The sequence below is a fragment of the Andrographis paniculata genome, unplaced genomic scaffold (assembly GCF_009805555.1).
Source record: "Andrographis paniculata isolate CXL003 unplaced genomic scaffold, ASM980555v1 Contig10END, whole genome shotgun sequence".
In the NCBI taxonomy this organism is placed as follows: Eukaryota; Viridiplantae; Streptophyta; class Magnoliopsida; order Lamiales; family Acanthaceae; genus Andrographis; species Andrographis paniculata.
The window spans coordinates 1527876-1542875 of record NW_026137380.1 but is presented as its reverse complement, the minus strand read 5'-3'; the positions used below and the strand labels follow the sequence as shown (position 1 = coordinate 1542875).

Sequence of the window (15000 nt, the reverse complement as noted above, 5' to 3'; positions counted from 1 at the left end):
AAAACTCAAGCGTATCAAGAAACCAGATCTAATCAATGAAACGTCAAGTATATTGATAAAATTTTGAGTGTACCAAAAATCGAAAGAGAAAAATAATTTTGATTTTTGTTTCAACATCGAGTAAATTAATAAAACTTTGAGTGTATCGAAAACCTAGATCTAGTTAAATCATAGCTTAAACTTGATGAATAACATAATCAACAATGCATCAAAGTAAAATGAGAATTCAATAAGAATAGATTGATAAAAGAAACATCACCTTGGATTTAATTAGATCTTGCTCTCCAAGTAATGGATCTAAAATGCGAGATCTCAGAATTCTCGACTACTCAATTATGTAGAGGGAAAAAACAAGATTATATGACTTTGTTCTAAATTATGATTGGAAATCCACAATATCATCTAATCGAGAAGGAAATAAATGATTACGATTATTTCGTCAAACCTCGAGTGTATCGAAAGAACCTCGAGTGTATCGAAATAATCTCAGAGTATTTCAAAAAAAAGTAAATTAAATCTAATTGTACTTAAATCTAAATGAGTAACAATATAGACAATATATCAAGAGAGAAGGAATATGAGAATAGAGACAACACCTTCGAATTTAGATTTGGCTCTTCAAATAATAGATGTAGAATGAGATATCTTTTAATTCTTTGAGTACTCAATTATAAATTTATGACATGTGCGCGGTTTGCTTTTATAAAGAAACAAAATAATATTTTGTTAATATTGTCAAATTATATATATATAAAAAAAAAATACCTCCACAAATTATTAATTCAACGCAATAATTTTAATGTTAATTAAACAAAAGTCATCTCTTAAAGATATTTTTTATAATCACCATCTGATAATTATTTGGTAAATATTTTTTTTCCGAGTTATAAAAAAGAAAGAAGTGTATGAAAAATGTACCAATCATCAAAAACAAATACATCCTCAACACTTTTTCAAGAAATTGCAAAGAAAAATAAATATACCAAACAAAATAAATACTTACAATTTGGTAAAAATTGGACTTCTTCATCTTGCAAAATTTCTTCAAGAAAACTGCATACATGGAATAAATTTCACAAATTGTGAAAATCATTTGGCTGATAAAGAGACAACAAAATTTTGAGTTATTGTCAAATTTCAAGTATATCAAAAATTTAGATCCACTTGAACCATAGCTAAAAACTTAAGAAAAACAACATCAACAATGAATCAAAGGAGAAATAAGAATGCATGTAAGAATAGACTGAAAAAAAAAAAAAAAAAAAAAAAAAAAAAAAAAAAAAGAAAAGAAACATAAAGTCACTCTCCAAATAATGGATGTAAAATGCAAAATCTCTAAATTGTCGACCACTCAAACTCTTCGAAATAATTGAGTTTTACCAACCTCGAGTATACTGAAAAAATTTAAAGTGTATTGAACTTAGATCCAATTGAATTATAGCTAAAAACTAAATGAATAATACTACCAACAATGTATCGAATTCTCGACTACTCAATTCCTCGAAATAATTTTGAGTTTTTGGAAATCCTCGAGCATATTGAAAACTTAGATCTAGTTGAATTGTAGCTAAAAATTGAATGAATAACAATATCAACAGTGTATTGAATTCTCGACTACTCAATTCTTTGAAATAATTTTGAGTTTTTGTCCGACCTTGAATATATCAAAAAAAAAAAACCTCGAGTATATCGAAAACGTAGATCCAGATTAATTGTAGCTAAAAATTGAATAAATAACAATATAAAAAATACATCAAAGGAGAAATAAGAACGCATATGAGAATAGATTGAAAAAGAAACATAACCCTTGTGCTAAGATGTCACTCTCTAAATAATGGATTTAAATGTGAGATCTATTTCTCGACTACTCAATTATGTAGAGAAAAAATAATATGATATCACTTTGTTAAAAATTATTGTCCCGGTAATAACCTATTTCGTTTCGAGTGTATAAGGAATCCTAAACAATTCGATTAGGGGTCAGTACACAATGGAATTCCACAATATCGTCTTACAAAAAGGAGATAAATGATTTTGATTCTTTGACAAACCTTGATTATATCGAACAACGTCGAGTGTATCGAAGAACCTTGGGTGTATCGAACGAACCTTGAGTGTTTCAAAAAACTAAATTCAATACAATTGCAGCTAAAGTTTTAAATGAGTACCAACATCAATAATATATCAAGAGAGAAAAAGAAAAGGAATATATATGAGAATGGAGTAAGAAAGAAAGGTCGCCTTGAGTTTCGATTCGGCTCTCTCCAAATAATAGATGTAGAATGCGAAATCTCTTAATACTTGACTACTCGATTCTAGATTTAAACATGTGTGTCTACTTTATATGAAGGAGCATAATAATATTTTATCGATTTATTTTACATTATGACTAACATATGAATAAATTGTCTAGCTAATTTAAGCTTTTATCCCAACCTGGGCGTGTCAATTGAACATAACCTCAAATGTATCGAAAAAATAGATCCAATTGAATCATAATTAAAACTAAATGAATAATAGCACACCAGTAAGAGAAAATTAGATAATATCATTATAGATCAAAAAATTATATATATATATCACCTTGAATTTATATATGACTCTCCAAATACTAGACGTAGAATGTCAAATCTCCAAATTCTCGACTACTCAATTCTAGATTTGAGAAATGTACATGCCGGGATTTGCTTTATATAGAAGGTAAAGATAAGTATGACTAATTGATTTGAACGAGAAAGAGAGAAATAATGTAATTCATTGTACGAATTTCATTATTACCATCCATGTTTGGGATCCTATTAATTGAATTGGACCTAACTTAAGAATATTGAACAAATTCAAAATGGCTAAAATTTTTAAATCAATGTATTATTAAGGGCTTGTTTAGTTATATTTTGAAAGTCATTTTCACATATTTTAATGTATTTATGTATACAAATTATCTTATTCAATCTATTTATTATCCAAAAATTACAGCCAATAATTATTTTTATCTCAAAATATCAAAGTTAAAAACATCACAACAAACTTCAAAACACACACATATATATATAACGTCATCCAGAAAATTGCAAAACAAATCCTCCATGTATACACAATTAACACTTTTATTTATTTATGGCAAAATATATATTCTACAAGTTTATAAAAGTTGTCATTTTTGTTCTTTGGCCGCGCATGATGTTTCACACAACGGTTGTCCCACGCACTACCACGCTCGGTCAAATGACAGAAATAACAACTACTTTTGAAAATATGTAAAATATATTTTGTTAACAATATACATAAATAAATGACAAAAGTAATAATTGAATATACGTGGATATATTTTTTACAAGTTTTCTTTTAATCATCAATACAATATATATTTATGTATATTCACTGTAATCATTAAATTACTACCAGTAACCTAAAATTTATATTTATGTGCAAAAAATTATTTATTTAAAGTTTATACCTTCTGTATATATAAATTATATATCTTGTCTTTAAGTTATAATTCCTCTGTCTTATTTATTATGTCTACTCCGTCCATCCCACTTATTTGTCAATAATTATATATTTTAGTTTTATTTTAAATTTTTAAATTTATATTTTTTAAATTCTAATAAAACTAATTATCTATTTTAATTTTAATTTAAAATTATTTTTGTTATACAATAATTATTTTCATTAATACATTTTTAATTATTTACTAATTATACTCCTCCTAAATTATCGTGTCTACAATAAAATGGATATAATATCGGGACGAAGACAATATTATCTTATTTCAATACAAATTTATGTGGCCTATTTCATTGTGTTTTCTTATTTTATATATTGTGTTTTCATATTATACAATTTGTTGTAAAAATAATTTTTCGTTTAAAATATACGATAGTTAGTTTATATTTTTTTTATTAATATACTACATTAAAAATCGTTATTATTCAGTACAGTTTATAAATATATAATTTACTTTCAAGACTTTATATTTAAAACATATGTTTATTTGAAATTTTTAAAATTCAAACATTGGATAAAAACTATAACCAAACATAAACGAACTACTCACCGATGTCACGGGATGACATTCATGCCCCTAATTCTCGGCCATAGTCCGTCCTATGTGTGCGAGTCTCTGTCTTGTACGGCCGACTAATGACCCATATCTTTGTGCAAGTACGTGTTATGCATGATTCTCCCATATTGTATGGTATATCCCAGGCGTGTTGCGCACAGGGGACGGCTGGTCTGGGCCTAGGCGCCGGGCGTGTCAGCTTCTGGACACATTACATATGGTATCAGAGCGAACCTTGACGCTGGTGGCGAACTAAACGACAAAGTGGGCATGTCTCGAGACAATGAGCATGGCACGTCAAGGATGATCAGGATGATCATGTCCTAAAGTAACTGGACAGTCCGACGTTGCCCAGCACATCAAGGAAGAGCATGTCCTAAGGTAACTAGACATCCCAATGAGGGGAGCATGCTCGACGTTGCTGAAAGGGCCAAGAGGGCCGAGCTTTATTCGTGAGGGAAAAACCAAGTTAAGGATGATCATCGGGCGAAAATCGCACACGTCGCAACAACGGATATCCTGGATGGTGTGTGGAGATGCGCAGCGGAAGTTGGGTCGCATGCGGATTATGGCAAAAAGACCTCGCTGGCTGTTGGTGAGCACAAAAGGAAGGGTATGCAAGAAAGGGTCGACGGAGTGATACCGGAGGCATACCGAGGTGCAAGAAATAACGTCAATGCACTCAAGTAGCGTCGCACGAGGGCGTTTGCAACTTGAAGTGGGAAGTTTGTCACGGGCTGACATTCCTGCTCCTGATTCTCGACCATAGTCCGTCCCATGTATGTGAGCCCCTATCCTGTACGGCCGACTAATGACCTATATCTTGGTGCAGGTACGTGTTCCGCATGATTCTCCCATACTGTATGGTATATCCCGGGCGTGTTACACACAGGGGACGGCTGGTCTGTGCCTCAGCGCGAGCGTGGCCTAGGCGCCGGGCGTGTCAGCTTCCGGACACATTACACAAATCTATGTTGACATGTACACATGATTTGTGGGTGCTCAGATAATGTTAGATCCGTACTTTCCGTCGCTAAAACATCAAAATTAAATTCTAGAGTACTAAGTGAAACATTAATTATATGAATACAAAGAATAAAAATAATAACAAATTTCACCAATAAAATTGAAATGTTATTACTTTTGTATGAATTAACAGTAAATGTGTAGTTTCTTAAATATGTTTGTTAGAAAGTTTAATTTAGTTATGTACTGATGTATTCCATAAACATTGTACATGGGAGAAATCCAAAAGATCGAAAGCTATCCAAAGACAAAAATTCGAAGATTCAAAGTCAGAATTAAGTCGGTTACATCAGACAAAGAGTTAACAATAATGTAATGAAAATATTACAGGGTTTAGGGTTTAGGGTGAATTAGTTAGTAGATTGATACCAACTAAATCAAATATATTTACTCGATCTTAACTCAATTCCATAGAAGAGGAAAAGATTGGGATTTCATAGAACCACATAGTATGTGTTCTTTTGTGAATTTTACCGACAGATTTTTACTATTCAAATTCTTTAGAAATATCTTATCAAACAATTATTTTTTTATATATACAAAATATCACGTCAATATATATTTATATCACATCAAACAATTATTCAAATTAACTTTTTACTATTCAAAAATCCAAACCCACAAACAAATTAGATCTATTAAGAGATAGATTAGATAGATTGATACTTCATCAAGAAAGTGTTGAAATATTATAATTATTCTTCGGTGTGAATTGAACGTGATAGGAAGAATCAATTCAGAACTTTCAAATTAAACAACAAATCATTCAATCGAAGATAAAGACTTTGATGCTAAGGCATTGAAGAGTTGTCTTACGATGAACTAATCCAAACAATCGTTGGAACACAAGTTTTTGTGAAGTATTTATAACTCTTGGATTTAGTGATCGTAGTTTGGTTTTTTGAGTGAATTTTGAAAGGGAAACTCATATTATAGATAGAAATATTTGTGTGTTTGTTTTGGGGTTTGGATTTTGAGTTGAGATTTAAATAGTAAAAATTTTGAATTTGAATATTTATATGATGTGCTATAAATAGGTATTGATGTGATGTTTTGAATGTAAAATTGATTTATAGTATAATATAAAAAATGAAAAATAGTTGTTTGATTTAAGGACAAATCCCCAAACAAGAGTTTTGTCTGAATTGGTATCCCAGAAATAGAATATAGTACTCGAACTTGGAGAACAAATTGTTGTGTTTTTTTTCTTTGTTTGTTGCTCGTATTGTCAAACGAGAGTTACCATAACGTACCTACATCGGAATAATTAAATTATACTTAAATAAAATTAAATTTTCATATAATATTACAAATAAATAAACATGTATATAATTTAATATTTTTTAAAAAAAAAATAAATTTGAAGCTTAAAATCCACCCAAAATCTCAGGAGTAATCGTACCCAAAGTAAAGTCACATAGCACTAGTATGTAATAGAATATTATCTACGCGCTACGTACATTTTGACTCACCTAATTAGAGTACAATTTGTCAACTAAGACAATGTATTAAAGAAAAAAAAAACAATTTTATAAATTGACTTTTGGAATGTAAGTCAAAGTCTCTATCTTGGCCTTTTGCATTGACCAAATTAGCCCACTTTAGTCACACTCATAATAGTCGTTTTAAATATAATAATCTGCATAGGGTGTATTTTATTTTTATATTTTATAATTAAATTAAATAAATTTTAGAATGATGTTAGCGGACGCGGATCTAATTATATATTTTTATATAATGCAATATACACAATATTATACTAAAATATCAAGTTGAATAGTATGCTGAAATCCAGTTACTAATAATTAAATAACTTAATATATTTTTAGAATAATTAAAATTAATTTAGTATGTGCTGAATAAATTAATTAGCTCAGCACATTATCCGAATTCATAAAATATTTCATCAGCCAAAAATATATTTATTTTTATTTTGTTACGTTCAATTATAAAATAATTATTTTATTAAATAACTTACATCACATTATACTATTTTTAATTATCTATTATAATTAAAATATTATTATTTTCTTATAGTATATTACTACTATTTTAGTTAATCTCATTCAAAATTATTTTTTTTAATAAAAATAATTATACACTAATATTAAAATATATTTTTATTTAAATTATAAATATATCATTATATATAATTATTTAATACTCCTGGTCCTACTTTCTTTAAAATGTCCAACAATTATTGTCTTATTTTTATTTTTATACATAAAATTTATTTTTTTACTTTTACTTTATTCACTGTTTCATTTTCTATATATAAAATTAAGGACAAATTTGTCATTTTATAACAAAAAAAAATCTAATGGCCTAAAAATAAGTGTAAATAAAATACCAATGCATGATCCATGATGGAACCAAAACACCAGATCAAGCAAGGCATTAGACGGGAATGAATGGGTTCCAGAACTGGTGTTCAAGTCCCGGTGTTGCTGTGGTTACCAGTCAACCATCCTCCTCCCACCTAACTCAATTCAAAGCAGACGCTGCTCTTTCAAACGTTCATTATTTTATATATATATATGTATATATGTCGTGTACAGCAAGTAGAGAGAGAGGTGACGTGGATGGCAGTGCATCGCCTGCAGAATTGAAGTCAGGATCCTTGAAAGTTGAAGACAGGGAAGGATATCTTTCTATCGCAGAAAATTTGGGAAAAAGAAATAGGGTTTTGCAGGTGAGATGAGATGAACAGTTAGCTGCAAGCATTAATGAGAGCTGTTGGTTCTGTTGCACTTCCCTTTCCGCACCATTCAATTCATCACCTTTCAACTCAACTATTAAACTCCATCACGCTCCAATTTCATCTCTTTCTCTATTCAAGTTGAAGTTGTGCTTTTGCTCTGTTCTACTCATCAGCCGGAAATTCTGGAATTCAAAGTCGAATCGTCAAAGCTGCTTCAAGGATAATGAACTGTTTCTATCATATCAAGGAAAAGGTTAGAAATAGGGCACAGAAATCCGCACCTGTTTTGAAGAACCAGAGCAGATCCGAACTATCATCTGAGCCGGAGAGAACAGCCAAATCCTCTGGTTCAACAAACGAGCCTCGGAGGATACCAGAAATCTATCAAGAGAAAGCTCAAAACCTTAGGGTATTTTCATTCGCCGAGCTCAAGCAAGCGACAAGTAATTTCAGCAAATTGCTCAAAATCGGCGAAGGCGGTTTCGGAATCGTGTACAAAGGAAACATTAAGCCTGTCGACGGAAACGGCGAATCTCAAGTAGTCGCCATCAAAAAGCTCAACAAGGATGGATATCAGGTACGGATGTTCAATTCAATTATCTATCTTCTATCAATTCGATTCAACCTCTGAAATCCGATTGTTCGAGGATTATTTCAAAATTACTGAACAGAAATCCCTAACCTGATATCTCTAACATCCGGAGGAGCGTTAGATCCAGCTGAAGCATTTCTAAGTTTGTTCATCTTGTTAGGGCCACAAACAATGGGTTGCAGAGGTGCAGTTTCTAGGCGTTGTGGAGCATCCAAATCTCGTGAAGCTCATAGGATACTGCGCTGTGGATGGCGAGCGGGGAATACAGAGGCTGCTAGTGTACGAATACATGAAGAACAAAAGCCTCGAAGATCATCTCTTCAACAAGGCAATTCCAGCCCTGTCCTGGGAGCTAAGGCTCCAAATAATCCTCAGAGCAGCTAGAGGATTAGCTTATCTGCACGAAGAATCAGAAATTCAGGTCATACCTTAACCTCTGGTTATTCAATTCATCGTAATTGTCTATTATCATCGCTGCAAAATGATAGATGTTAACCAAAATAATCATGCATACTAAGTTGCATACACTCTTCGCTTATAATTAGGTTATATACCGCGATTTCAAGTCATCGAACGTGCTTCTGGATGAGGACTTCATGCCGAAGCTTTCAGACTTCGGTCTTGCCCGAGAAGGTCCTTCTGCCGGCAACACACATGTTTCTACTGCGGTACAACATTTTCTTAAACATATCAAACCGAGCAAGAAAAACAGTCGTAAGACCGCAAGAATTTTACTTACATTTTTTGTTCATAGGTGGTCGGAACATATGGATACGCAGCCCCCGATTACATAGAGACAGGGCGTCTCACCTCTAAGAGCGACGTCTGGAGCTTCGGCGTCGTGCTGTACGAAATCCTGACAGGCAGAAAATCGTTGGAGAGAGATCGTCCGAGATCAGAACAGAAACTTTGGGAATGGGTGAAACTCTATCCAGCAGACAGTAAGAAATTCGGCATGATAATGGACTCGAGGCTTGAAAATCAGTACTCGCTCAGCGCAGCTCGTAGGATCGCCAAACTTGCCGATACCTGTTTGCTAAAGAGCGCAAAAGATCGACCAAAGATGAGCGAAGTAGTAGAAGCCCTGAATCAAATCGTCCAGGCTTCAAGCGCAGAAAGCCCACCTACAAAACATCCAGAGAACACCGACGATAACGACAATCTGGAGAAAAAACACGAAATGCAGGAAGGTAATATTGCCGAATCAGCCAAACGGCGAATGGAACATTTAGCTAAAATAAGTGAGAATCTTGATGGCGTCGATGCAAGAAGATTTATGATAATGCAGAGGACCAGAGTGATGTGATCGAAATTTTTACTCGCTCATCCGGCTTCTTTAGCACTGCGGATATTGTAAATCAGATACATCTTTTAGGAGCTTTTGAATGTAACTTAGAGCGACTAATGAATTAGCAACTAGTCGGTTTCAGTTCATACGTCAATGTGTATACTTCTATGTTGTCTCCGTTGCACCGGAGAATTACTATAACTGATAGCTACGCCGCAGTCTATCTATTCCAATTCGATAATCTTACAGCTCATTGGTAATTTTTTCAAAAAAACATCGCATCAACTAATTATATCCTTCCACGAAACATCAAAAACCCGTTTAGGATATAACAATAAGTTTCAATCTTATCAAATTCGAAACAAACATCCTCCTTAAATCTTATACGAACATACCGGTTGCATTCTTCGTCAACATCATGACTTCTCTCATAAGAATCTTTGCATTCTTCGTCAACATCATGACTTCTCTCATAAGAATCTTCTTCGTCAACTCGAGCAGTTCTGATCAAATGAACACAGCAGAAGTTAGCCCAGGTGATGATCTCGCAGATGTAATAAACATGATGGGAAGTTATATAGAACCACATCGAAGATTTCAGAAGCAAGTTATACCTGCAGTGAAAGCACAATTATCGTATAAACATGTGTGATTTCTTTACTGCGCGATATATACAGAGTAAGGGAAATTACCTTATCGACCTCCATGCCAAAAAATGGTCGAGTAGAATGTCTGCCTCGATGCATTCCCGATCCAATAATGTGATGCTTTATGCATATATAGATGAAAGAATCGTCGTCCACACATAACAAAAGGATTTCCATTTCCATTTAATGGCGTAAGTGTTGGATCAACGGCAAACAGCCCGGAGTGTAATCAGACATTTACACGAGCCAAATCCCGGAACCATCAAGCATTTCATAAACTCATTTGTTCATTGCTTCCATGTTCGTCCTAAATCTTCTGTCAATAAAATCCAAAGGGTCAAAGCTCATCTTCCGACTAATCTGATTTCTGTGTACAAAGTCATATGTTATGTACATCAAGAAGTCTAAGAAGAAACTCTTCGCTGTAATCTCTTTTGTGCTAGTAACATCTTCGATGTCATGATACGCCTTGTCGAGAATGTTGTGAGTTATCTCATCAAATTCAAATGAAATCTCCTGCAACTTCCGTGCCCACATCACTGTCCGGTGCGGCAATCCTTGCCTGTGTAGATTAGACAGCAACATATTAATCGTCACTAAATCCGGAACAAAAGCCATCTTGAGCAATTTTGCTGTCAAGACCATCGCACGATCAAGTATATCGTGACAGATCCCGTTCAAAAGTGTGTTGTATGTAACTGTATCCGGAACTATTCCCGCGGAAATAAGCTCATTTAACAACACAACAGCTCGGTTCATCCTCATGGTTCGGCAAGAACCATGAATCTGTATGTTGTAGGTATAGATATCCAGATCCCAACCACTAGTCTGCAATCTGTTTGCCAAGTTTTCGGCGTTTAACATGTCTAACTGATTGCAGTAGCCGCTGATCAAAGTGTTGTACGTCACGATATCCGGGCTAACCCCATGTCTATGCATCTCAACATATGCATCCATGGCAGACTTCATCCTCCCCTGCTTGCAGAAACCGTTTATAAAAATATTAAACGTGATGATATCCGGCAGCAAACCCCTTTCTCGCATCTCCATCTCCAATGTCAACGCTTCGTTCATCTTTCCGCAGCTGCAAAATCCAGAAATTAAAGAATTGAACACGAAGTTGTTAGGCACGAGTCCTTTCCTTGTCATTCTTACATACATATCGTACGCCTCTTCGACATAGCCCCACCGAGAAAGTCCATCGATGAAGGCAGAAAAAGCAACAGCATCAGGGGCCATTCCACACATCTCCATTTCTTTCCATATATCCTGAGCTTCGATAATATCTCCGTTCTTAAAATATCCATCAAAAACAACAGTGAAAGCTGCTCTGCTCATTCGATAACCCTTCTCCGCCATCTTGTGTATTAGAATTCCGGCTTCTCGGAGCCTTCCAGTCTTGCATAAACTTAAAAGAAGAGAAGTACATGTCGAAGCTGAAGGAGTCGTCCCGAATCTCACCATAATGTTATAAACTTCAAATGCTTTGTCTTCTAATCCCGCTTTCGCATAGGCAACAATTAATGAGTTGTACGCAATTACATTCGTAGGAATTCCCTCATCAAGCCCTTTCTTCAATAATTCCAAAGCTTCATCTAATTTCCCAGCCCAACATAATCCCTCAATTGACATATCCGATAACCAATTAGGAAAAAACGCCATCCTCGAAATATTTCTCACCAATTCGTCTCCATTCACCTCCTTCCCATACTTGCAATGACCTGCAGCCAAAATGTTGAAAGTTACACCATCAGGAGCCACGCCATTGTTCGTCATTTCTTCGAAAAGCTTGTTTGCTAGATCAATTTCTCTCGCTTTAATATACCCATCCATCAACGCATTGTACAAGAAAGTGTTAGGAAGCACATCCATTTCCTCCATTGCATCAAAGATTTTTCTCGCTCCCACAACATTACCATCCTTGCAAAAAGCATTCACAAGCATACAGAACGTAGTCGGGCTCGGATGGCAACCACTATCTACCATCAAACGCAACAAACCAAGCGCATCCCAAGCCCGCCCCTTTGCACAATACGCATTTATTAATATATTATACGAATGAACATCCGGATCACACCAAAACTTACTCATGATAAACAGCAAACTTTCAGCAACGCTAACAGCTCCCCTTTTAGAAAAGCCAAGAATCATCATATTGAAGACGTAAATCGAGGGGATAGGCCCTCTTCGAAGCATATCCCTGAACAACTTCCATACACTGCCATAATCACCAAGCCTAAGCAGAAGCTTTACTAAATTACAAATGGCTGATTGTTTCGGCCTACATCCAACTTCGAAAATCCTACCCAAAACCTCCAATGCACAATGTGCCATCTCTGCATTTGTAAACGATCGCATTACTGTATCAAGAATGAGAAAGGATGATGCATTCTTGCAGCTCTCACCCCACACGAGTTTATAGCTCCTATTCTCTCCTATTTCTTGAATAATCCAAGTGAGTACATCTTGACCTAAAACCCTAAATTCTTCGAACACTAACAAACGAACCAATACGCAACAATGTCGAATTGTACAATCCGAGTGGTCTCGAAAAACATATTTAAAAAACGCAAAGGAAATTTGCTGAGTTTCGAACTTTTTCATTATCTCAAAAAGTTTAAACGGGCAGAAATCGCTGGAAAATTGCTGTAAAAGGTACCCCTTACGCTGCTTGATAATCTCCGAAATTCCGACGGCCAGTTTACGCCTCTCATTTGAATTAACCACCGTCTCGAACGAGCTGCTGCAACTGTTTCCGTGAGGCGAAAATTGCTCCAGAAAATCGAACTTCGAAAAAATAGGAAATGAATTTGAGCTACTGAAGCAAGCCAATTGAATCAACTGACGATAGAGAGTCGCAGCGGGAATAGAGAGGAAATGAGGTAGGGTTTCCGAGTGTAGATGGAGAGAGAGAGAGCCAGGATGGCATAACTTGAAATTGCTGCGCAAAGCAGCAGACATCAGAAGCTCGCCGAAGAATCGTCGGAAATCGTCGCCGCCGGCGTCGGCTTCTGAAGAGGGCAAAGTTCGTCGGCTCACAGTTAGATTTTCCGACCGCCGGTTTATCATCCGATTTATCAATGGCAATAATTTGATTCTGGGCCTTAATTTTTAATTTTTAATTTTTGGGCCTACTTTGGGCTAAGCCCATTATGAAAAATAATAATGTTTCTCTTTTCTAACACGTCACTTTAGACATTTTTATCACAAATAGGTTGCTTTTTGTTACAACTTGTGAAGTAGTTCGAAGCATGGTCTTATTGCATTGAGTAACGAAATATTGTTTGATTATAAATAAAGTTATAATATAATATTTATATATATTTGCACAAAAATATTATACTTCAAATAAATTCAATAAATTATACTCAATACATATACTTTTATTATAAAGAAATAAGGTATATAATATAAATTAACAAAATTATTTAATATATTACTAGAATAAATTAGTTTATAAAATATCATATCACAAGTAAATCCTATCTTAAAAATAAAATAATTGAAAAATAAAGTGTGTGTTTTTATTCAAATTTTTCTAAAATTTTATTATTTAAATTCTGTATTTTTTGAAATATATATATCTATATTCTTTTCAAAAAAAATATGTGTTGGGGTGCAAACCCAAGTTCCATATCGGAAGACTAAGAAAATTTCACACCTTATAAGTCTCAAGTGAACTCCACTAGTACGAGGCCTTTTGGAGAATATCCAAAAACAAATTCGTGCTGGATTTGCCCAAAGCGGACAATATCATAGTTGAATTGACTCAATCCCAACAATATGTCATCAAATATTATTAAATACAAATTTTAAATCATTTTTTTTTTCAAATCAAACCCAAAAAACAATACCTAAATAAAATTGGAAACCTGTACCAAATGAAGACTTCAACTGCAAAATAAAGAGAGCAATATTTAGTTTTTACAGATATTTTTTAAAAAAATTTAAATTCAATATTATTTTTTAAATATCACCTTAAATATTTCTTTTCTTTTATTAAATATTCAAAAAAATAATTATTTTCAAAGTTTTCAAAATTTTCCAAATTCTATGACTCCAGATGTTGCAAGTTCATCTGCTCAGTCAAATGTTACTCACATCAATATTATAATCATTTAATAAAATAACGTTATGTATGTTATCAATACTATCAAATAATATTATAATATCATGATAATATATATTATTATCATTGTTAAATATTGGTAATAAATTCAATGATTTGAATTATATTATTTTAAATAATATCCAATTCATATAGATGTTGTATCTATCATCAATTGTATTCTTAATAATATATAGAAGCTGAGTAGGAAGTGGTCAATAATTTAAACATTTTTTTTTTAAATGACGTGGAAACCCGCAACCGCTACCTGAAAGTGCGCACTAGGTAAACTCCCGACCGAACCTAATACATATATATACTTGGTTTAATTTATGCACTATATTTGAAGTTCAATATATATATATATATATATATTAAACTCACAATCTTACAATATGCTAAAGAATGATCAATTGTGCAATCATTTTAGAATATGGTTATTGCTAATAAAATCATAATAATAATAATAATAATAATAATAATAATAATAATAATAATAATAATAATAAATTTTATTATTTGAGCGTTGTTTTTCTCTAAAAAAAATATTTTTTTATAAAATATTAAATGAAATA

General features: G+C 33.3%; 2 protein-coding genes across 2 annotated transcripts; one reads left to right on the top strand and one right to left on the bottom strand.

Moving 5' to 3' along the window:
- Positions 1–7968: 7968 nt before the first annotated feature.
- On the top strand, positions 7969–9818 carry LOC127239988 (probable serine/threonine-protein kinase PBL19). Its single transcript, XM_051258438.1, has 4 exons — positions 7969–8367; positions 8543–8803; positions 8928–9050; positions 9137–9818. Exons 1-4 carry the CDS (start codon positions 8014–8016, stop codon positions 9686–9688), a joined length of 1290 nt encoding a protein of 429 aa, XP_051114395.1. The 5' UTR covers positions 7969–8013; the 3' UTR covers positions 9689–9818.
- Positions 9371–13386, bottom strand: LOC127246794 (pentatricopeptide repeat-containing protein At1g63150-like). The gene is made up of 3 exons (XM_051268363.1): positions 10363–13386; positions 10066–10173; positions 9371–9506 (listed from the first exon to the last, which is right to left on the bottom strand). The coding sequence occupies exon 1, from the start codon at positions 13384–13386 to the stop codon at positions 10597–10599; it is 2790 nt and encodes a 929-aa protein (XP_051124320.1). The 3' UTR covers positions 9371–9506; positions 10066–10173; positions 10363–10596.
- Between the last annotated feature and the right edge of the window lie 1614 nt (positions 13387–15000).